This window comes from Diaporthe amygdali (genome assembly GCF_026229845.1).
Source record: "Diaporthe amygdali strain CAA958 chromosome Unknown NODE_25_length_736740_cov_64_583793, whole genome shotgun sequence".
In the NCBI taxonomy this organism is placed as follows: Eukaryota; Fungi; Ascomycota; class Sordariomycetes; order Diaporthales; family Diaporthaceae; genus Diaporthe; species Diaporthe amygdali.
The window spans coordinates 711815-735577 of record NW_026517045.1 but is presented as its reverse complement, the minus strand read 5'-3'; the positions used below and the strand labels follow the sequence as shown (position 1 = coordinate 735577).

Genomic DNA, 23763 nt, shown 5'->3' with positions numbered 1-23763 from the left:
ACAGCTTCTACACGGAGCATGGAAATGCTGTAGGCGGGCTTACCCAGAAGCCGGCTAGTTTTAGACTTCGGCTACAACAGTAGCATTGGAATTGCCTGAGTGGCCTGACCGTATAAGTCCAGGCTAGACAATTCCGCATTATTGTTTTCTCGGTGTTCTATACACTCAATCACTGGGAGTTGCTATGTAGCTGGAACATAATGTTTGCGAAGAATACCAATTATTTAAATAGATTAGTACCATGTTTCACTATAACTAAACAATTCCTGAGTAACCTTGGAACACAGAAGAATCGCGTTCTTCTAGCCTGTAAAGAAGTCAAGGATTTGCAAATTTCCAGCACTATCCTGTGTACAGGTCAAGTTTCACTTGTCTATGTTTGACATGAATGGCCATATTTTCAGCACTACAAAAGATCTGATTTATCAATGATCTAAAGTTACAGAAGTTGCTTCATCTAAGTCCTTCTTGGAAAGACCGAGAAGATCGTTGTGACTATCGTAGGTGCCGTCTGTACCGCAGTGCTTGGGGCGAAAATTGCTTTTGCGAAGCTAGCCGGGTTGCCCTCAAAGATCAACTTCGTGCCGTCTTCGTGTCTTTCCTTACTCGAATCGTAAGATACACGCCACTGACTTTCCTCCTTGCCTGTCACCCTCTTGATGCTTTCGAGAATATCCGCTTGGCTGAGGTGGGAACTTGAAACGTAAACTGGCTTGTTGAAGAACTGGGAGAGAGTCACAGACTTGTCGTTCTTATTATCTAGAAGAACCTTCAGGCTCACCAAGGCGACAGCTGCACAAACAAGCTGTGAGATCGTCGTAAAATTAATGGACTTCTTGCCGTCGTTAAAGAACGTAGCAGTACGGTTCTTTTTATCGATGCCGAGCAGCTCTGCACCATATGACAGACTGGTCCCGTGCCAAGGGCCCGTGAACATGGAGAACCACGTCAACCCAGAATGTGCCGCGTGCTCAATGTTTTCAACGATGGCTTTGCCTACTAGGAGCGCTCGCGTCCTGCATACCTGGCTTCCTGTATACATCAAGACCGCATGCATTGGTCAGAACGTATTGCTCTCCAGCCTTGGCAGCCGCCCCGACCAGCTTCCGGTGCGTATTCTCAGGGGCTCCAAGAGCCGGTGTTACAAGCAAGAACTCGATACCTTTTAGAGCCGCGACAATGCACGCCTGATTGTTGTACTCGACATTGATAGCCTTCGTGCCTGGAGCGATGCTGCTCTTGCTGCCGGCCCGTGCGATGGCCGTGACGGTGCACATTTGTGCTTGCCACCTTGGACCAGCTGCTCTGCGATGGGCTTTCCGATTTGACCTCCGGCCTTCATTATCTCAGTCCATCGAATCAAGGATTAGGCTGTTCGGGGCGGTCACACTCACTCCAACAATAGCAATTCTTTGGAGTCTGTTCACAAACCCGGCAGGCTGGTCTTCAGCGTATTGGGATGCCATGGAGTGTTCAGAAAGGAGTTTAGTCTCATAGAACGATCGGAACAGTTCGAAATGACGAATGTGCTCACTGTGTGAGATAGTACCAGAATACAACAACAAAGGATGTAGCGTGTCTGAAGTACCGTCGCGTCCAAGAGCTTTTGATTTCTAAGCGCCTCCTTGAGTTCTCCCGGCTGGGCTTAATTGCTAATGCAGACCTATCCTGTGGCTTTTAGATTAGAAAAAACGAAGTTTGCGCCACTAGTTGGCATGTAGTTCTGCGTTGGACGCTTAGCTGTCTGGAAACCCTCTAGTGCTCGATATTAACATGTCATAACCTCCAAAGTCAGGTAGGGTTAAGTCAACTTCAGACATGATCTTGGCCGGCGCCAGATTGCGTATTCCCGTTCCATTGCCGCGGTCACGGCCCGACTGGTACATTTGAGTCTTGCCATACCTGCTGGGAAGCCGGTAGGGGATGTAGCAACGAAAAGTCGCGCCCATCCTGTGATGGGCCAGGGTGCGGCAAGCTGTTTAAGTCTGGAGAAATGGCCTCCAAGAGCAGAAAATGCATACTTGTGAGTGATCGAAAGAATCTTCTTACCTTATTATGCTACTTATTTCGAATTAGTAGAGTTAGATGTGAGAACAGAACTCATTCAATGGAGAGGATAGCGTTTTTATAACAGCATTAGTGTCCGTTTTCCTTAACAAATTTGGGGGATTGCTAATCGGACAAATTTGTGCATATCCTTGAGTTCCTGCCCGAGTGAGTGAATGTGCGGCATTCCTGTCACTAATGAAACCTCGGCTACCTGAATGTAGTGTTCCCTTGACGAGGCTCGCGAGGTGAGCCTGTGTCCCATCACCACAATATGGCTATAATCGTGCGAGTAACCTTTCGCCCTGATCTCTCATTGGCTCCGGAAGTTGGCTGTTCATAACTTCTTGCAGAAGGCACTTGACATCACCTGCACAACCAAAGGCTAGACTCCAGCCGGCACCCCCATGACCATAAGAATGCACGACTCGGCTTATTTTTCCAGCAGGTGTCCACCGAAGCTCGCGCTCTACGCGGACATTTCTACCGCGAAAGGGCCGTAGTCCCTGGGCAAGTGGGTACTCCTTGTCGAGACGCGCGTTCTTCAGATCAGGCAAAAATGCTTCGCAACGGGCCCTCATTCGCTTGATATCTGGGTGGTCAATGGTAAGATTCAAGTTTTTCTGACCTGGCTGGACGATCCCTTATTCAGACTTTCAGCTTTTGGACCAGGACTAAGAGACAGGTGGGAGATGCGCAAGGACATACCTCCCAAGTACAGAATGCTGTCATTCCGCGGAACGATGAACACCATCTTGTTATCTGGCGCCGCATCTGCTGAGATAGCAAGGGCAGCCTTGACTTTTGGGAAGTCCTTTCCATCGTTGATCACACGGATCATGGCGCCACGGAGCGGGTAACAGCTGTCATCGTTAGCCACCGTGGCGCTTCCGAGCCCTGTGCAGTTGACGATGGCATTAGCACAGAAACGGGCGCGCAATGAGTCCTCAATCAGGAGTAGGTCCTCTTGGATCTCCTCAGTCACAAATATTGCCCCTTTCGCTGCCACGAGCTGCATTAGCCACTCCATAGCAACGTCGGTGTCAATTTGAGGAGACAGAATTTCGTATGCGTCCACAATACTATGCCGTGGATTCACGCGATGTTGTTCTGCCAGGGCTGGGTTCCGGCAGAATCCCTTTACGCCAGATATACTGAGTTCCTTCATCTTTTGCAATTCAGCCGGAATCTCGTCAAGCGAGCGGGGAAAGAAAAACCCCGCTGGTCTCATTACCACGCCAGACTTCATTTCGCCCATAATCGGGTCTGCAAGCTGATCCCAGATGCGGTACGATGTCATAGCCCATCGCTTGGAATGATGGAGAGAGGTTTTGTCGATGTGCTGACCGCATACTGCAGGTGGGTACTCCCAAAGAGCTCCAGCGATCTGGCTGGTCAGACGTTGAGCTTTGGTCCAAGACGCCCATTCTTTGGCTATTATCGTAACATTATGACCAGCGTCAAGCAGAGTCCAAGCGGTGGTAAGGCCTATGACGCCAGCTCCAATGACCAGAAAATGGTGAGAGGTCTCGTTTGGACAGGCCACGCGAGAGCGACTGGGGCTGATATCGTGATATAGACGAAGCGGTGCTGAATTCATGACGGTCTGGGAGATTCTCACTCGGAGTCGTGGCGTTAGGAAGTAACTGAGAAACGACGTTGGGAATTGACTAGAGATGAAGGCTATTAAACCTGAAATTAATTATATGGAGTACATTTGCTTTATATTCATTTATGAATGGTTTTCAAGGAGAATCTTCGTCCTGCATCATCTGCCGACAGTGTCCCCCGGAAGGATTCACGTGTGGATCTACATATCTGCCCATAATTCCATCACTAGGGGGGCACAGTAGTTAGCACCACCCTATATTTCGGTCCTCATATACGATTATTCCTAGAACCCAGAACTAGTAGGTGGGTCCATGAACATCAACAGGGCTTAGAGCCAAATCCTACTGTCGAAAAGCCCGAGATAGTGCCACCACTTTGTATCTTACTGAAAGCCTGCCAACGAGGGGCAATGTTCAGTGTGGTCTCTCTCTGCCCAAAAATGTCTACAGTGTCCCTCGCCGTTTTCATTTAGTATCTTATTGGTACTTTAATCACTAGGAATTATTATCAACTTTGCTTGTCTTCTTCTCAATTAACTATAAGCAGTGCAAACTCATCAAATATGAAAATGATACCTCTCAATATAGGAATAACTTAGGATATCGCAACACATACGCTGGCATTTACTAAACCCGTTATTTGTCACTACAACACATATGTATACAAATTCATGGCAGTATTGAATCCGAGATGGACGATTTGTAATCCGAAGAAAGGAAATGCTAAGAAAAAGAGGGTGGATTTCGGAAGGCACTAGGGTTTCTTGGACTGAAAACAGGTATTTTCTATTCGCCCAATCCTATTTGCGCATTTTCGTTTAATATGCCACTTGATATAGTGTGGATTTCCGTAGGATGTTGGATTCTACATTATGGATTACGTGATTTCTTACATGCATCAGCTCTTCTTCACCGGTTCCAGTTCGGTCCCGGGTACTGATGTTAGTGTGCCGCGTTGACGCTTGCGATGAACATGTCACCAATTCACACAAACAGCAGGTGAACAGCTTTGACTCATCTCGTGAAAGTATTCTTACGAATCCGCGGCTTATACGACACTTCGTATTACCGATGTCAGGATCGACTCGTAAGGCCCGCTTTATCGAAGTCAACCCAACCGTCCCTAGATACGCCCACCTGAATTCTCTTGAGGCTACCGTGCCGCCAACTCTTAGCTCTCCGAGACACTCTTCAAGGGATGCAGTATCTATTGTTCTCGGGTCAACTTCATTGAAATCATCTAAACCACCTTAGTTTGCTACGGTCTCTGTCCACGGAGGATAGAAGCTAGACCCCATTAACAGTACACGCGCTGTTTTAGCATATCAAACTTACTTACTCATACAACTTCAAAGATGCGATGCGCCAAACAAAATCGTATGGAGCATGAACGGTTTTGTCTAGACGCATATGGCCAGTTCAACTCATGACGTCTTTGACATCCGCATTGCGATGCTGGCCGGCAGAGTCGGAGCGGTTGCAATAGGGTCTGGTTAGGCAGCATAGTTCATTGTCCAAAACAGTACTGCAAACCGGGCCATGACTTTATGCCAACGTCGCGGCTATACAATGGCACATAACCACGGTCCTGACATGGAGATCCAAAATGAAAGAGGCAGCACTATTTGAACACGAAGGGTGTAACATGTCTAAAGGCTCAAAATTAATGTCAGATTCGTGGAAGGCGACAATGCCAAACTAGTTCACGCAGGCAATTGGCCAGAACACTCGCTCCGTTCATATTGAAACTATTTCAAACGCGAAGCACAACATCTCAAACATTTGGAAATTCATAGACGTCTACCATAGGCACGGCATACCACTCATTGTCAATAATACCTTCGGCATGGTCGGCCGCTCGCTTAATCCATCACGTCTGCTGCTGACATTGTGGGTCATTCAGCGACCAAGTGGATTCGTGACCATGGCATCAGCGTGGACGGTGAGGCCATTCATGGGGGCCACATTGACTGGTCTGTATTGGGCAAGTTTCTTGAATTACTGAGCCGTTTGATTGGTATTACAGCATTGATTCTAGGAGAATTATGGCTGCAAAGCTCTTCCTGCGAAGCTGCGGATGGATGCCATGCGCGACTTGGTGCCCTGCATGAGCCCGTTCAAAGCCTCGGTATTCCTTCAGGACTTAGGGACCTTGGCGCTGAGGGGCAAGAAGCATTTTGAAATGACTCATTCGTTGGCCGAGTAGCTCGAATCGCACGATTGTGTGAGTTGGTTCCTCTACCCAGGCCTTACAAGTCACAAGGACTGCAAGCTCACCGAACAAACCACGCCAAACGGCAAGGATGGCGCGGGTACCGTCTCAGTGGTGCGTTGATCCCGACCCCCTGACCCAACTTCCAACAGAGGTGGCTGCAGCTCCATATTCTGGACAAATCGGCGGGCTCTTTTTCCTCGGGTTCCTGGTGGGCTTGCTGAGCCGTAAGAGTGCAGTGGGCTAGGTGCGAAGAGCTCGACCAACACGCAGCGGCAGTTCTGCTCGCTGATATCATTGGGTAAGTGACCAGACCGGCACTGCAATAGACCTTAACGAAATCACAGAAATGGTCCCGCTGAGTGGTTAGGAATAGGTGGCCGTGGCTCTTATGACCCACTCTGTTCGGCGCCGACTGCGACTCGGATCATGTGTGTGTCAATTTCATGGTTGACCGACCTTGACAGGCACTTGCAGCATTCAGGGCGGCAATGTTGACTAAATCCGTGGCGTGATTGACAATCTTCGCTTTCGTACGTATCAAGAACCGTGTAGTAAAGCAGAAAACATATTTTTTTCAATGCTTTGAACGGTTTTATAGAGTTCTGGGTGGTATAGAAGATTGCAGGTGATAAGATGAGGACTGTTGGGACCTCGTTTGTTGCAGTCCAGGTACTGGTTTTGCAATCCTATATTAGGAAGGTTGTGGGCTTTTAAATTAGGATCTGGGGGGTTGGCGAGTGAAGAGCTTGCTCTCATACTATGTGTCTCATTTCCCATGGGAAGCGGTTGAAGGAGGGGAAGGAAAGTTTTTCGTCTTTGGTGTTAGACTCTGGTGCTCGTTTGCAAAACTGTCTTCTTTAGTCTGCTAAAGGTCCAGTAGTAGTTGAATTTCGATTATTCATGAATGCTCTTTAACCATCACGTCTTGAATACTAACTGATCAGCTCTTGGAAAGTTGTGAGAATGTACTCATTTGCTAGAGCGGAATCTAAGAATTGCTTCGACTTTGTGTTATTTGGCCCGCGAAAAAGTGCAGATTGTATGATTTGGGCGCGAGGAAACCCATTCCCCACGGCCTCAGGTAGATTTCTTAGGCTCTTCAGCCTTCTTAGCCTCCTGAATGAACCAGGCGCCCGTCTTCTCGATGGCTTCGGACATGGTGACCTTTGGCCTATATCCCAGGATTCTTTTCGCCTTGCCGCAGTTCAGAGTCCGATGAATGCAGGCATACCGCACGGTCTGCCTGCTTAACACTGACTGTCTTTTCCCAAAGGATGTGGCCCATACCCACCATTCAGCAATGAACCCCATCAGGAAAGCCAAGCCTAGAGGAATGATTTTAATGTCCTTCTCCTTCACGGGGTACCCTACGGACGCAGCTCCAGCTCGCTGATAATCCCAGAAGCGCCAGTCGTGGTCTTCGTCATTCGTGATGAAGAAAGCCTCGCCGTCAACGCGCGACTCCGGTAGTGTTGGTGGTTTCCCATAGGCGCGGACGAGGGCTTCAGCTGCCAAGATGTGAGCATCGACAAGGTTTCCGACGTATGCATACGAAAACAGGTTTTTGCCGTCGCCGATCTGGATATTGGCTCGTCCGGCCCTTGCTTTGGTGACGATGGACCAGAAGTTGAGGTAGTCCCGTTCGCCGAAGGTAGAAGCCGGACGAAGGATGGCTGTCAACAAAGATGCATCGCCGTCTGCCCGATTGGCCGCGCGAACTTTGTCCTCGGCTGCGACCTTGGTCAAGGTGTAGACGTTCTTCTGTGCAGGGTATCGAAGTATAGGAAGCGATTCATCGGCGTCCAACATGTTGGTCTCATGATTGTGGATGACCGATGAGGTAGAAGTGTAAACGAATGCTTGAGTATGTGCCGCCTTGGCAGCCAGGAGAAGGTTGTGTGTCCCATCGACGTTGACGCGCTGGAAGCGGGCATGATCGTGGGACAGAGGATCCGGAGAAACGACGTGGAAGACGACTTTGGGCTTGATCTTGAGAAAGGCGGACCTTACATCATCAGCGGACGTGATGTCGCAACTGTGGTAAGTGGCCCCTGGCATTCGATTGCGGCCAGTATCGACGTCAAGGATGTGCACTTGACATTCGGGGTCCTTGAGGAGAGTCTCGGCTAGATGAGACCCGAGAAACCCACAGCCGCCGGTGACTATGGCGGGACTAAGGGAAAGGCGTTTGGTGTCATTAGCCATTCTGTCTGCCGGTGATGTTGAAACGCTGAAGCGCTATAACAAAATGCGACTCGGGAGAAAGATGTGGTCGTGAGAAGGTGAGACCAGCCTCTGTCGATTCTGTTCGCCGTGCCATCCAGCAACGAAATATCTGCACGGGCCACCCCTGCAAGCCTAACTTCAAGGCGGTGCGGGCAGCTCACCCGGCTGCTGGGTTTTCTTCTGCAACGACCCCAGAATGAACGCAATCACGCACTAGGATAATCCTTGAACCGCCCCCATCTTCATGCATTCATGTGCATTCACGCTGTACCTTTTGAGTGAGCATGAGATCCAAATACTGGGTGCAACATCATAGGGGTCCTAATGCAGTTGCGAACCTCTAATCCAAGCAAGCCAGACGGTTGAACTAGCTACAAAGCCAAGTTTGCCTAAATACAACCTGACGTTGGCCCTAAAAGATGTATTTTATCTACGGCGAAGGATATCGGGGAGCATTTCTTAGTATTCTAGCAGCGTTCCTACCTAGAGATTCGTACCAAGTTTACTTGGAGGAAGTCAAGCGCTTTCTAAACACGAAAACCACCCATGGCAGCTGACGTAGCTAAGCCCTCTTCCAGAAGCTGCTTAAAGTCTTTAGGCAGTAACTCGTCAGTCTTCTGCAAACCAGTGTAGGTCGAGGGACAGATTTATAAATAGAACGACAGGTTGGGGTCGCAGTGAGTTAAAGGACCTCTGGGTCAGCCCTAGATGCATGTGAAGATCGGGGGCAAACGAGATGAATCGTTATTACGATATCTGCAGGGGGGGGGGGATGGCACATCTTGCCTTTTGGGCTCTCCCAGCCATCAGGCGAGTGATGTTGTCTCAGCTCAGCTAGTCCCATTTCTCAAGACCCATACCAAAGCTCGTAACTGGCACGAGCCCCATCCCATGCAGCGCCTGGAATGGGCGCTTCAAGCTCGCGGTGGCCGGCGGCGTCCTTTAAGTCTCCGGACCCTTTAAGTCTCCGGGCTCCACACACACGTCAGATAGGGTTGACTCTGTTCACCTAGGCAAATAACAAGCTCGGGACACGGGTAAGCGAGATGCGGTAACTTGACTCTTGCATGAACAACACCACGACGGAACCAACGAAGCGGCCACGAAAGGTTCAAATTAATCAGACCGGGTTTAAGTTGCCTACCAGAGGTTGTTTCTCAAGTTGGGTTGGGGGTGTATAAAACTTCCTGTCAAACGATTTAGATCATATTCCCTTTTACGCTACCGCTAGATAAGGACATTTCCCGAGTGCAGGTGTCTTGCATCGGTGCTGATTATCGCAACGCAGGCACCGGCCAGCCTTCCAGCTGATATCAGGTCACTGTCGACTGGGCGGATGCTGAGCGACCTCCAACCGGGCAATGCTGGACGCTCGCATCGGTCAAGCCTGCAGGCCAGTCAGCGCGATGCTCCGCTGGGATGCTCGATCTATACGAGCTTCTTAATCCACACCTGCTATCACATTTGATGAGTCTTGATGATAATTGGTCAACGTTCGTTGAGCTTGTCTCTTCCAATGTTGCTGAGCATTGCTATGAACCCGTTCCTCTGGCCCGCCTTGGATGTTTTCCACGGGCTTGAAACCACGCCACGGAAATCAACGTTGGAAATCCATGTGGAGATTCAGCTACGAACGAGGGTACGGAATGGGAGCTGTGGAGAAGTGCGCATCTGCGTCGGTCCCGTCAGGGTCTACACTACAAGATTACAGAGTTCCGGCGACCATGGATGCTCACAGCGATGTATATTCCTATAAATGGGGCTCGGGCGCGCTGATCGAAACATCATTTTTGGTCTAGATCACAACCAGACAGTCGCTTGAAGAAAATCTCAACACAATGACTCGTCCTTCCTCGCTTTTGGCATCTGCTGCTCTGCCGCTGAGCGCGAGTTGCGCTCTTAGTGTCACTTCACAGCTTTTCCAACTCGCCGGATCGACTGACGGGACCAACAATGTAAAGTTCAGCTGGGACCTTATCGACGGAGCGGTAGTATACAACATCCAGCAGAAGGCCGGCTCCGGCTCATACGCCACCGTTGCAACTGCCCCGGGCAACGGCTATGACATTTATGGCCTGCAAGGGTCTTCCAGCTTCCAGATTGAGGCCGTCGACGCCAGCAACAAGACCCTCGACACATCCGCAGAGCTCAAGGTCACAGCAACGCCTGACTCCGGCTCGAACCTAGCTGTGTACGACAACACGGTCGCATCCTCGCTCAAGATCAAGAGCGACCTGAAGGGCTCGGACGGAACGTACTACAGGTACAGATACGTCACCGACGCCAATGGCTTCAGCCACCTTTCGCAACAGACATCCGAGGATGGCTACGCCTTTGAGGGGGATACCCAGGTATTGACCAAGGCCGAAGTCTGTGCATCGACCGAGGACGGAAACTGCAAGCTCGAGTCCATCAACTGGGCGCAGAACCCCAAGGATGGGCGCGTCTTCATGTGGGCACACTTCGAGAGGGCCCAAGACTACGGGCTTGGACAGGTGGCCGTGGCATATGGCACGCCCGGAAAGAACCTGACCTTTGGTGGGGCGTTCCGGCCGGGTGGCGACGACTCGCGGGACATGACCTTCTTCGCCGACGACGACGGCGCCGCATACATTGTCTGCGCGATCAACACGAACACAAACCTCGGCCTGTACGCCCTGACAGCCGACTGGACCAATGTGACCTCCAAGGTGGCGACCCTGCAGCCCGAGGAGCACCGTGAGGCACCCGCCCTGATCAAGAACGACGGCTGGTACTACCTACTCACCTCGACGGCGGCTGGGTGGTACGCTTCCCAGGGCAAGTACATTGCCGCCCAGAAGCTCAGCGGCCCATGGTCAGCGTCTCGCAACATTGGCAACCTCAACACCTTCGGCGCGCAGTCCGGACAGGTGACCAAGATCGGCGACAACTACATCGAGGCGGCGAACCGCTGGGCCGCCAACTGGGCACACAAGGAGGCCAGCCACCGTCAGATCCTGCTGCCCGTCGCCACCAGCGACGGCGTGGCCTCGTACCACTTCTACCACCAGCTCAACTACGACGACGACAAGGGCGTCGTGGTGCCGGTCCAGAGCGGCCGCATCCTCAGCGTCGGGCAGCCCGCCAGCGCGAGCGTCAACAGCGACGAGGCCTCGCTCCTCAACGATGGCATCCAAGACCAAGACAAGAACCTCTTCTCGCCCGGCACCGTGCCCTTCTGGTGGGAGGTCGACCTCAGCGCAGACCACGCCGTGACGCAGATCGACCTGACTCCGAGACAGGTCGGCGGCTCCGAGACGTACATCCAGTACAACGTAACGGGCAGCACCGACCGCGAGACATGGAAGACGCTCGTCGACGAGGCCGCCAACCAGTCTCCTGGCTTCAGGACCCCCGCCGTCTCGGACACTGGCAAGTTCCGCTACATCAGGGTTAACATTCACAACTTCATCAACGTCCACAATGACAACGAGGCGGACTGGGCTGCAGGACTGCACGAGGTCACAGTCTACGGAAGATAGAAGCTGTTTTATGAGAGTGTAGAGCAGAGTGACCGAGGCTGTGCTGCTCGACAAAATCACCCCTCACCTTACTCCCTCGAATGAATTTTATTATTTTCACTTCCACTATTCCTTGCGTAGAGAACTAACCCAGATGCCTATCAAGTCAGAAGGCACATAGATAAGACCAAGGCTACCTAGGAAAATATATAAAATAACCATTCCATTGTTTAAGATAGTACTTCTCTGAAAAGAGAATAACTTTCAAGGTAACGCTTGCGTCTGTGGGTCACCTCCATTGCGGCATACGATTAGCCTTAAATATTTCATAGTAATCTCTCTTTTCCATATTACTACTCACTTGAATATACTAGTTTCTTTAATCTGCTTGTGGGCTCTGTATCACTATATATAAATTTGTGCAATTAATACTAGAAGTAAATTTGGGTGCCTGGATAGGAATGTGTTGGAATGTTACTTTATTCTGGTTGGCTAGGACTTATATTAAGTTCCGTGTTCTCCTTTTACGGTGTATTGGCTGCTTGGTGGATGATCTAGGGATTTAGCTGAGTCTGGATCGATTTTGGCCTTTGGGGAAATGAAGGAAAAAAGACGAAAAGAGAGTGAAGAGTAGAAGAGAAAAAAGACAAGACTGGTTGCCATAGAACACGAGATCTAAGACGAGCATGTCGTCAAGTCCAACGTAATGCAGCAGCAACTGGACTTCGTCCATGGCTAGACTACCAGCCGCAGCTTGCACCATGGAAGTTCCCTGCACTCGGGCTCAAGACCGAGGGCCTGCGAGATAGAAAGATAGAGAAAAAAATCAATGTGCCTTATTCTAGAGGCGTGTCTATTCTTCTATGACTCTATATTCTATGACCATGCAACACCTTGCTCCCTGCGAACGCATTGTGGCTCAAGGGCTGCCATCCTCTGACTCCGACCCTCCACCGTTCTCCTTGTGAGTAGCCCTGCCCTTGACGTCAGTGCGGAACCGCTGTTCCTCCCGCGCCAACTCCTCCTTGAGGGTTCCGTTCGCCTTCCAGATCGGTTTGATCTCAAATAGGCGCTCCATCTTCTCCAGTGGGATGCCACTGGTCTCGGGGATGAGGAAGAAGGCATAGAAGAAGGCGAAGAAGGACAGTGACGCGAAGAAGAAGTATACGCCGTAGCCCATCGCGGCGAACATCTGTTCAGTGAATCGCGACACGAGGAAGTTGAACAGCCAGTTGCTAGCGGTTGTGAAAGCCTGGGCTAGGGAGCGGAAGTTGGGATCGAAGAATTCCTGGTCATGCCGTGTTAGTCTAATTGGATTGTGCTGATTATGAAAAGGGAGATTACACTTACCGAGTTGATCACCCATGGTGTGCCGTTCCAGGTGGGAGTGTAGACGGCTGTCCAGAGGTAGAAAAAGACAACCGCTGCGATGCCGCCACCGTTGAGGTGGTCGCTGGGGTGCTCCGTGGGCTTCGCAACGCAGATGTAGGAACCTATTACCCACATGCAGATCGAACCGGTGATGGCACCAATGAGCAGGAGTTTCCTCCTGCCGAGCTGATCGACCAGGAACAGCAGCCATACGAATGTCATGATGGCCTTGATGACACCGAAGATGCCCGTCATCAGGTTCACCGTGTTGGACTCGATGCCGAGGCTCTGCAGCGGCGATCAGTATGGAACCCAACCGAGACAAGGCGAGGCCCGGTAGGGGAGAGAGAGATGTCCTCATGAGACTTACCAAGAAGATCGTGGGTGAATAATAGTTGATAGCATTAATCCCGCTTCCGTTCTGCCAGAAGAATAGCATGCACCCCAGGAACAGACGCCACTGCATGGTAGGCCGTTCGCCAAGCGCCTTGAATGGCTGCCACAGGCCAACGCCGACAGTCGTCCTCTGCGACTCGACGGCGCTTTCGATTGCCGCAACCTCCTCTATGATGTACATCTCCCCAGCGTCGAGCTGGCGGATCCAGCAGAGGTTCTCCATGGCTTTCTTCGGGCGGTTATGGAAGAACAGCCACCTAGGTGACTCGCGGATCCACAGGGAGCCGATGAAGAGGAGACCCGATGGAATCAACTGAATAGCGAATGGAATGATCCATTGCTCGCGACTCGGCTTCATGTGCTGCTCAACGCCATACTGATATTCGACGATTCCAGTAGTAAGCCATCTGCAAACCCTACAGGGGAGGGAGGAGGGTTACAAATTCAAGGGACATGACTCACGTTGATCCAAAAGCCCAGCAGGCCACCGATCTGCCAGCCAAGCTCGTACAGGCCGACAAGCCGGCCTCGGATAGCTGGCGGCGCCAATTCCGACAGGTAGATCGGAATAATGTTTGAGGCGACACCAGTGCCCAGCCCTGACAAGACGCGGCCCGCGTACAAGATGCCCAGCCCCCGGGACGAGTTGGCGCCGCACTGGAGGCCTGATCCCAGAGCAAACGTGGCGGATGCGATGGCTAGGCAGTATTTGCGTCCAATCCAGTGGCTGAGAATGTAAGTCAGGAGAGCGCCGAAGAAGGCGCCAGCAATGAACAGTGACACTATATTTTCGCTAATGAGGCTCCTCTCCGAAGCGCTCATGATGTCCAGGCCGAACTCCGCCTTAAAGGACGTGAGGGTCACCGTCGTGCCGATGAAGGCACTCGTGTAGCCGATCATGTTGGAGCCACATGATGCGATGACGGCGAGCAGGTAGACTCGCCAGTTGTAGACTGAAGGGGGCGTGGGCCGGTCCTCGATGAGCGTGAGTAGACCCATGGCTGTTTCTCTGTTCAGAATGTAGAGTTGGGGAGACTAGGAACATCTAGAGGATAGGGTATGCTCGAGGTACGTGTGGTGGTCGAGGGAGGCGGCCTTTTGGGATAATGGCAGATATCAACGAGCCAGGCCGGGAACGGCGTGTTCAAGGGGAAAAAAAACTCTTGTGGATGTGATGTGTCCCCTACACGACTCCTCGGCAGCTCGTTAGGTGGTTAGGTGAGTGGGCCTGGCTAACTCGCGCGTGTTTCCCTCTCAACCTGCCCCCACATTCTACGTCGCCCTCCCCGTACCCCATCATCTCCTTCCCGGAGAAGTACGGGGTTTGAGTATGAGGCTGAGAGGCTTTCAAGGACAATGCTCTAATCCCCGAGGTCTCTCCACGCCTTGCACTTATGGGCGATCCCAACAGGGCGGAACCCCCATCCGGGGTAGTGTTTTCCCCCCCACCCCCCAGGTGGAAACGTTCAGCCGGGGCAGACGAATGGGCGCCAGTATATATGTAACAAAACAATCCCACTTTTTTAGCTGTCCGGCTTTGTGTGTATCAATGCATCTTGTCTGGAGGACGGTGTTAACTTGACTCTTGTCGGCGGTGGCCTGTCGCCCTGCATTAAGTGTTGAGGCGGTGTCACATGGAATTACGGCTCTCCGGCAAAATCTGTTTCCACTGGAGAAGACTGTGCCGGAGCGACGCTCTTTTCCTTGTCGCACACATGAAGCATACAGGTATGGATTACGAAATGATAAAGAAGAAATCGTGGCACGGCTTTTCTGGATCCATGGGACTTCGAGCGTGGGCAGAAAATACACAAGGCATATGGAACAGTGATCTAATTCCCGACCTACGTTCTGATTCACGAAGAGACGCATCTAGGCTGCACAGAAATTACGTCAGGGGCCCACGGGTGAACCCTTAGCCAGGCGCCTTAGGGAGCACGGAAGTTGGCCGAGATCGGCCTGGAGCCAACTATAAAACTTGAAATTTGGTACCAAACATTGTTGAGATTTTGTCGAATACGTATCTACCTATGTCATAGCTATGACCACGTGGACTTGATTGTACTGCTCACAAAAGCTCGGGAGAAAAAAAAAGCGCAGGGCGGCAGGCTTCGATCTCAACTCTTCAGCATTTAACCGCAATCCCCGCATAGCTGAGAGTCTGACCGCAGTAACCCCGAATTAATGTACGGTGCCTTATGTACGCTTTCATATTCCAATAAGCCCTCTCAGAACCCGGCTCCGTTTAATCGATCAACCTACCAAAGGTGAATAACTCGAACACAAGAGAATATACCTATTCAAGTATCTATATACTTAAGTAGATACTATATAGCTGGCTGGAATGCGGAGAGATTTATTTTTAAAATATCCTTGAACTCCTGACTCTGGATCTCTCACGGGACAACCTCGATTGGATTAATCTCCATTCGGATAACCTCTAATGAAAGGAACCTGAACGTAAAGGAGACTTTCAACCGGAGTCCAGGGGAAGAATGAAAAGGAAGAACGGGGAAACGTATTTCCGTGAAGCTGTACTCCGTACATTACAACGGACATGCCCAGATACTCAAGGTTACGAAACCCACGTATTTGTCCTCTAGACTGCATGTGCACTCCGTATCCAAGCACAAAAGTCGCCAGCTGTACCTCAAGAGTCCTAGATACTTTGTCTCGAGTAGCAATGAGGAACCCCGAGATTTAAATCATCGGTTCCATTCAAGTTTTCTTGGCGAGCTTCCAGCATCAAGAAACACGGCAGGGTTTTGACTCACAAGTTTGCGAATTCTGTGCAATTACATGTTAGTCAATCACTGCACGCCTGAGGTCGTTGCCAAGCCGCTTTCGAGAGCTCGAAACAAGTTGTCTAAGTAGAATGGCCCTCATTTTCACATTCGAACGGCTGTGATCCATTCTCGTAGTGAATTATGATCAAAGGAGACAATTAATATATCTATTAATATTAAGAGATCAGTTCTTAACCTTGCTACAGCCAGGACAACGTGCTTTTCAATGTAGAATTGGACTGTAATGAGAAGGAGCGGGTAGATAGCAAAAAGCCGTACTGGCATCCACCGGAAAATGTATCCAGCCGACCCCCACCGTTGGGTATCTCCCGTGTCTGCCTTGATGCCTCGTTGTGCCCAATAATCCAATTTGTTCCCTCTTTGGACGTGGCCGAGAAGATCTATTAGTGGCTGAAGCGTCGTTTCTTGTTATCAATACAGACATGATGTAATAATATGAGGACGAACAATTTCTATTCGCTCGGGAATAGGGACCAGCCCGCACGGGAATGTCTCAGACAGCGAGTCGACATGACACTTGGGTTGTACAGCAGTGGTGCAGCTTACCTGCATTCGGCTATGTGAGTAAAGTGGCACGGAAGGTTGGTGCAATTGATCAAAATCGACACTCCTCGGTGCTGGGATACAATAATATGAGCCATACCGTTTTAAATGCTGCCGGACATCTCCCAGCTTGCACAGATGGTCAAGACGGACTTTGCACCAAACAATATTAGTTCTAGATATTAGAACGTAGAATGTCTGTTTTCTGTCCGGAACATTTGTCAGATTATTAGGCCTTCATTGGTCGTCCAAGTAGATTAAGGCCAAACCTAGGCATAGATTAAAACCAGTGGACCAGCCACGGCGACTGAAGCATCAGCCTGTCAGGCGCGATTGCAGGTAGCTCATATTATTTGTTCCCCTGTGTATTAAGCGCATCATAGCACTTCCGACCGCTAATTTCTTGCTGTCCTTTACAACGGTGGTCACACTCTAAACTTTCCACTGGCAAAACTCAGAGTCTAATTATGATGAGTTCAAGGTCGTTTCAAGGTTGGTGGTTCTCGCCTCAGACGTACGATTTGATTCAAAGACTTGCCCTTTTTTTGAAATGACGAACGTGATGAAATCACTCTTCAATTACAATAGGCCATGCCACTCAGTCATTTATCGTAAGAGGCTGCTCCATGTGGGTTATATTGCAGCTCTCTGTTTCCGACGCTGCATCAGCGCTGTGTGGTATATATACTCCACTCACTAAATGCTTCCCCTAAAACCTAGCATCCCAAAGGATAAACATCTGGGGCGCTATTACTGCTGGTAGCAGCACTGCCAGCTAGTAAATCTGTTGCAGCCTATTAGAGTAAGGATTAGCTTCACTTCGCTTAAGCTTAACCAAATGTGAGACCGGCTCCTCGGCACTTTCCGTTAACTAGTGTTTTCTTGGAGCCTCGCTGTGCCAACAAACCAACCTCGGAGCGCATTACCGCTTTGAGCAAGGCTGAGAAACTCTTTGGGTGGCTAAAGCGCCAGCTATTGCTACGGACGAGACGCGGAACATGCCTTGCTCACAGTCGATTATTGCGCAACGTAGTATACATAGAGCGAATCTGTCCGATGCTCATAGCCGTATTTGGGCATACAACTGGAAGCATTACTCACGATTGCATGCTGCATATCTTGGTATGCATTCGGACGTGTTCTCGTGTAGGAAGATTGCAACCACATGTTTCCATTTCGATTGGTCCGTCCCAATCGTCGACTATCGTGGCATCGTCTTTGGACAGTGACTTTGTGGGATCGACGGACTAGACTGTTTTCAGCCGTGCCGGACATATGTCGTGCGACGAGGCAAGCGGGCTGGCAGATGCAAAGCACCAGCTATCGACCCTGGCCAGCGTTACGTGCAGACGATCACCTGCTCCCCGTGATGTGACAAATGCAACGGCGGGCCATATGTCACAACAGTCGACAGTTGAGAAGGACTGTCGATCGATCACCTTCCTTCTACTTCAATGGCGGCCCATCTTGGGCTTTGTGGCTCATGTCTTTTCAACTTCCCATATTCTATCAGAGGCTCTCCATCAGTAATCCAGCAAAATGGGCGCTAATTTGGTCTCTCGGGTCTACAGCAACTTGCCGGAGAGGGGTGCGTTGATAGCAATTGCCCTGGCTTCAGTTCTCATTTATTATGCTGCCAACACTGTCATCGCCTGGCGTCGCCTCCGCCACTTCCCCGGCCCACCCCTAGCCTCCATCTCTAATCTTTGGAGCTTCTTCACAGTTGCAGGCGGACAATGCCATACCAAGATCGCTGAGGCACAAAAGAAATACGGTAAAGCGATGCGCATTGGTCCTGATGCGATTATGGTTTATGATCCCGAGACCATCTGGCACATGAACTCTGCGCGCAGCTCTTACAGTCGCGGCGGCTGGTACGATAGCATGAAGTTTCACCCGGAAGGCGACAGCGTATTGAGCGAGATGAGCACGGTGCTGCACGACAGGCGAAAGGCTAACCTGGTCAGTGGGTTCGCTGGCAAGGGCTCGATCAACCTCGAGATGAGTGTTGACTCGCAGATTGCGGCTTTGGTGAAGTACATCCGGACCAAGGCTGTAGATGGGCAGGGCAACAGGCTAGGCTTCAGCAAGATCATCAGGTGGTTCCAACTGGATCTGATCTCTCTCATTAGGTTAGGTAAGGCATGGGGAGACCTAGCTGATGAGACTGATCACTTCGACTTTCTGGGAAGCATGGATCGGGCCATTCCTCTGATCCATTCAATATCTCTCGTGCCGTTCATGCGCAACATCATCTTCTCGAAGCTCTTCTTGTACCTGGCTGCGCCGAGAGTCACTGACAAGGAAGGAATGGGGAGGTCTATAAGGTAACTGCTCCCCTACTATTCTGGTAATGAATTAACCATTCTGTTTCAAATGGCTGATCGCTTTGAATAGGGAGATGAGATCAACAGTCAGGTCTCACTTCGAGAGTATCACCGACATCAAATCAGGACGCCAACACGGTAACATGTTGGTAAGTGCGGATCCCAGCTGGACACTACCCAAGCCCACTGCGCAGCTGATACAATCTCGGATTTTTTCAGAGTGAATGGATCAGGCACGGGCATAGTCCAGAGCAATGCGAGTGGGACCTTGCTATTCTTATGCCCGCCGGCACCGAAACCAGCGTCACGGCTATGCGCGGCACATTATTGCATATTCTGTCATCGCCAGCCGTGTACCACAAGCTGAAACAAGAAATTTCAGACGGCATCAAGGCAGGCCGAATCTCGCAGCCTATCACACATGACCAGGCTAAGGAGATGCCGTATCTGCAAGCTGTTATCAGTGAAGGCATGCGGGTGGTCCCACCTGTAATCAACGGATTCTCAAAGAAAGTCCCGCCGGGTGGCGATACGAGTGAGTGAAGGACCGGGGGGTTCTCATTTTTTCATCCTGAAAAGAAAAGATCTGACTGCTCTTCATAGTCTGCGGCAAGTTCGTACCCGAAGGTACCGAAATCCACACGAACTACGTCGCAATGTTGATGAATACGGAGGTTTTTGGCGCAGATGCCGAAACGTTCCGGCCAGAGCGCTTTTTGGAGTGCGACGACAAGCAAAGAACTTATATGTTGAAGACAATTGACTTGTCTTTTGGGCATGGTCGTTGGCTATGTCTGGGCAAGTCCCTTGCTATAATGGAGCTGAACAAGATCTTCGTTGAGGTACGATGAGCCCCCCCCCTCCTTTTCACCTTCGCACCAGGGTAGGATTAGAATGTCTCCAATGATTAACACGAGGAAAATCGCGTATTTAAAGCTGTTGCGAGTTTTCGACTTCCAGATCACTCATCCGGAACAACCCTGGAAACGCAAAGTGTACTCGACTTCCGTTATTGAGGATTTCGAACTTCAAGTCTGGGAGAACCCATTGGATTAGGGACATTGGAAAGTGGCTTTGTTAAGTGCGTCAACAACGAGAAGGTGTGTTTCGAGGCCTAGGAAGAACGTGGATTAGTAGTTCTTCGGTGAGTGCATGTGCTATGGCGACTGGGATCTGATATTTGTACCATCGTATTCAAAGTGGACGTATGCTAAGTCTCTAGCTGGAGAAGGGGTCGGTGGGCACCCTTTCCTTATATACATGCGTCTTATTCATAGTGACCTGTATTCAATGCTATCATTCCATGAGTTCTGTGTACGAGAATATAATTATGCCGAAGAACACGCAGCTTTCCCGAGAAATTTAATCTATTTGATGTGCTGTGGCTCCAGCAAGTGCTCCCACAAGAAAGGTTGATAGTCGAAGGCTGACGTCATTGTTTCAAGACTTGTCTTTCTTGAAAATCTTATATACAATCATGTTTCAGCTGTCTGTAGCGAATTGTCTCCGTTCGTCATTTGGACATGAGCTATTGTGCATTCTTCCAATTTCAGATACCGCCTCAGGGTTGCGCGCACACGCCCGCAAGTTACACTCTATGTCGGAGCATCTTGCCTTAATTACCTGACGAGTTGCGAAATTGCAGTTAGGCTTCTGACGATTTGCATGGTCGGATAACATACCCCAGTTCCCACTCTCAGCGGACGAAATTCTGCAAATATGTAAACTAATGTACAAGACAACGCGACCTCGGAACAATGTTACAGTCGAGCTTAACCACCATGTTCAACGATCGACGTAGAAACTATTATAGGCCAGGAGCTCTGGCTTTCCCCCCGCTCTCAATAAAGTAAATCAAACTTCCAATTGAAGTGTGCGTAAGCAAACTCAAAGAGACCATGCCGGTCGATGTACATACTGTTTCCCGAGGCATTATAATCCAGTGCCTACTGCTATCTCATCCGCATCGCTTCACCTCCCGCCACACGGACTTAATCTTGCGTCACTCATATCGTCTCAACGGCAAATCACTCATTGTCGATCACCCGATAACCTTGGAAATATCAGGAATCTCCTCAGCGTCCTCAGTATATAGCGCGATGCCGGCTTCTGGAAATAGCATCTTGCGATTCATCCAAATTGCTATAATTGCGTTCGAGATAATGTACCGTCATCATTATGCCTATCTATTTAAATATGCAGCGGGTGCGTTTTTCTCTAGCCCGGATGCCTACGAACGCGTCTAGATAATAAGACAGGGGCCTGAGTGGAGAATTGACCAATCAACAGGAGACACAAATGGCATGCGCCGAGTTCCACGAGGAAGTACCAGAAGAACAAAACCATTCTACAAGTAGGGGCATCGACCGTCATATGCATTGCCCAAAGCTAGGTTTGCACCTGGATAATTGTCATATCCAGTCCGAATGAGTGTCTCTGCTGTCCGATCGTATAACGGCCACCCGTCTGCGTACAAAAGCAATCCCCTTTTAACATCCTTGGCAAAAGCTGCCCAAGCGCCGCGCATATAGTTCCCGACAGCGATCTCATTCAATGTGCTTGGCGTTGGACTTTGAGGGACGGTGTTGAACAGAGGATAAATCTTGGGTTTGTTAAATTTTATATTTCCGGAAAACGCGCGAATGATTGTAAGGTCTTTACTTACATCAGACGTATGATATGCCCCACTTGGCGGGTTTGTCGAAAGGGCGAGATTTGGGAAATCTCCAAAATATCGGTATCTCCAGGTTGGATAGCCATCTGTAGTCGACTTAGAGATCCGAGCTGCATCGGCGCACGTATAATATCTGTCATTGAAATCATCCCAGTACTGGTCGCTCTGGTTCTGGAGCTGACGGAAAAAGCCGGCCTCATTCTGAGTATTTCCTATCAAGTATCCGCCTTCCGCCGATCGGCGGATGCTATAGTCGGCGAAGACAAGAGTATCATCAACAACGGGGCCGAATCCGGGAGCAGAACCTCCACCTAGATCCTCGGGGCCGAACACAGCTGCGATCTCTTCAGCAGTCTTGGAAGTCATGCAAGCGGAAACAGTCTCGGCACCAGCAGCATCAGAGCCACAACCTACTCTCTCCGCGATCCCGAACCATTTCGAAATTGTTGCATTCTTGCTGAGTGCCGGGAAGCCGTTGACAGTAGCACTCATGAACACGAACCCACTTGCAATCGGCTCCGAGGCATAGGCGTGTGAATAAAAGTCGATCAGACCAGCACCTGCAGACTGCCCGAACATGGTGATCCGGTTCACGTCGCCACCGAAGGCGTCAATATTATCGCGAATCCATTCCAAAGCAAGCCTTATATCGAGCAAGCCGAGATTTGGAACGGTAATCGGGTTTCCAGGGAAGCCAAAGATGTTTAGGCGGTAGCTTTTCAGGGATCAATTAGCGATAGTGCCGTTTGCTAAAGAAGACAACACCAACTTGATGGATATAATAATAACATCGGTTTGGCCAGCAAAAAACTGCCCATTATAGCCAGGTTCTCTAGCGGCGCCTGGATATGGCAGTCAGAAGTGCCTCCATAGAACTTGTTAAGGTCTTCATTCTAACATACCATTCGAGTAGCCGCCCCCGTAAATCCAAACAAGGACGGCCTTTTTCTTCTCTCCGGTTTGAGGTTTGGTCCAGATGTTGAGTGTCAGACAATCTTCTGCTTGGGGTGAATCTCCGGCGCCAGGGGTAATTTGCATGCAAGCAAATCCCTGCAAGAATGGTCGATTAGTTTTGGACAAACAAACATTCAGACGAGACACTTGTGGTTGAAAGAAACGGGATCGGAACAGGTTAAGTTTGACCCACAAAGGCTGCGGCATTGATATCAGACGTGCCACTGTACTGAACAGGAGGTTGAAATCGCAAAGCTCCATAGGAGGCTGGGCAAATGGTATTCCCAGATATTCGGAAACCTCGGTGGCGTTCGACGCAGCATGGCCAATTATACGCCCACTGCTTGTGTCGACAGCTTGGCCCACAGTCCAGGTGGTATCACACCCGCGGCTTCGATAAGGAACTGCACAAGCGAAAGTCGCGAAAGTAGCAACGCCTAGAATAGAGTTTAGACCGAAGAAGTGCTTCATGTTTGATACTGTTGTGACAAGCCAATGTGTACAGCAACTGCGACGATATAGTACAAGGCAAAACAAAATTCTAGGTGAGAGATCCTGACTACTTATTTCAAATTATCAACAATGCTAGGAGGGTGCAAGTACAGTCCCCCCTGCATCCTCTCCTTTACTACGCGATTCGAGGTAACCTACCGCAACGGGGCAATTACCGAACTCCTGACGAGGCTTCTTGAGAGCTCCCGTGGGCAGAGAGAAGCTGATCCACTGCACTTTTTTAGGCGTGGGGGTATAGCACTGAAGTTTACTGAACTCTGTACCGGGATTGGGTACGTATCCGTGTGGTAGTCTGACAGCGCTCATATCCGATGCCACTTGATGTTAGAGACGGCATCGCAATACACTTGGATCCCGAAACCACGTTTGGGTAGGACGGCATCGGGATGCACTTATGTCCCGAAATCACTTTGGGTGATCTCCCGAGGTAGCATCTTGGTGGCATGCCCAAGGAGATGGCGAGACGTCGGTAGGGACTTCGGCGGAAGTAAAAGCGGAGACGCCGGCGGAAGTAACAGCGGCTCGGCTGGATGGCGGCCGCATAATGCGATGGACCCGTCTTAGGCTTTTAGGACACTTCCCAGAATACTGGGGATTCG

At 50.3% G+C, this 23763-nt stretch overlaps 7 protein-coding genes across 7 annotated transcripts; 3 read left to right on the top strand and 4 right to left on the bottom strand.

Annotated features, from left to right (window-relative positions):
* Nucleotides 1-457: 457 nt before the first annotated feature.
* J7T55_008074 (uncharacterized protein) lies at nt 458-3646 on the bottom strand (the record flags this gene model as incomplete). Its single annotated transcript, XM_053131229.1, has 5 exons — nt 458-891; nt 1025-1336; nt 1391-1533; nt 2503-2638; nt 2755-3646. The coding sequence occupies 5 exons, from the start codon at nt 3644-3646 to the stop codon at nt 458-460; spliced, it is 1917 nt and encodes a 638-aa protein (XP_052990906.1).
* A 1420-nt stretch (nt 3647-5066) lies between these two features.
* Nucleotides 5067-6370, top strand: J7T55_008073 (uncharacterized protein; the record flags this gene model as incomplete). The annotated part of the gene is made up of 5 exons (XM_053131228.1): nt 5067-5143; nt 5466-5629; nt 6021-6095; nt 6148-6169; nt 6346-6370. 5 exons carry the CDS (start codon nt 5067-5069, stop codon nt 6368-6370), a joined length of 363 nt encoding a protein of 120 aa, XP_052990905.1.
* Nucleotides 6371-6948: 578 nt separating this feature from the next.
* Nucleotides 6949-8076, bottom strand: J7T55_008072 (uncharacterized protein; the record flags this gene model as incomplete). Its single annotated transcript, XM_053131227.1, has 1 exon — nt 6949-8076. The coding sequence occupies one exon, from the start codon at nt 8074-8076 to the stop codon at nt 6949-6951; it is 1128 nt and encodes a 375-aa protein (XP_052990904.1).
* Nucleotides 8077-9935: 1859 nt separating this feature from the next.
* Nucleotides 9936-11600, top strand: J7T55_008071 (uncharacterized protein; the record flags this gene model as incomplete). The annotated part of the gene is made up of 1 exon (XM_053131226.1): nt 9936-11600. The coding sequence occupies one exon, from the start codon at nt 9936-9938 to the stop codon at nt 11598-11600; it is 1665 nt and encodes a 554-aa protein (XP_052990903.1).
* An 898-nt stretch (nt 11601-12498) lies between these two features.
* Nucleotides 12499-14345, bottom strand: J7T55_008070 (uncharacterized protein; the record flags this gene model as incomplete). Its single annotated transcript, XM_053131225.1, has 4 exons — nt 12499-12867; nt 12930-13238; nt 13321-13722; nt 13809-14345. The coding sequence occupies 4 exons, from the start codon at nt 14343-14345 to the stop codon at nt 12499-12501; spliced, it is 1617 nt and encodes a 538-aa protein (XP_052990902.1).
* A 3890-nt stretch (nt 14346-18235) lies between these two features.
* On the top strand, nt 18236-20079 carry J7T55_008069 (cytochrome p450 monooxygenase; the record flags this gene model as incomplete). The annotated part of the gene is made up of 5 exons (XM_053131223.1): nt 18236-19023; nt 19094-19172; nt 19243-19558; nt 19627-19865; nt 19960-20079. The coding sequence occupies 5 exons, from the start codon at nt 18236-18238 to the stop codon at nt 20077-20079; spliced, it is 1542 nt and encodes a 513-aa protein (XP_052990901.1).
* Nucleotides 20080-21569: 1490 nt separating this feature from the next.
* J7T55_008068 (carboxylesterase) lies at nt 21570-23122 on the bottom strand (the record flags this gene model as incomplete). The annotated part of the gene is made up of 5 exons (XM_053131222.1): nt 21570-21593; nt 21689-22412; nt 22467-22539; nt 22600-22695; nt 22882-23122. The coding sequence occupies 5 exons, from the start codon at nt 23120-23122 to the stop codon at nt 21570-21572; spliced, it is 1158 nt and encodes a 385-aa protein (XP_052990900.1).
* Between the last annotated feature and the right edge of the window lie 641 nt (nt 23123-23763).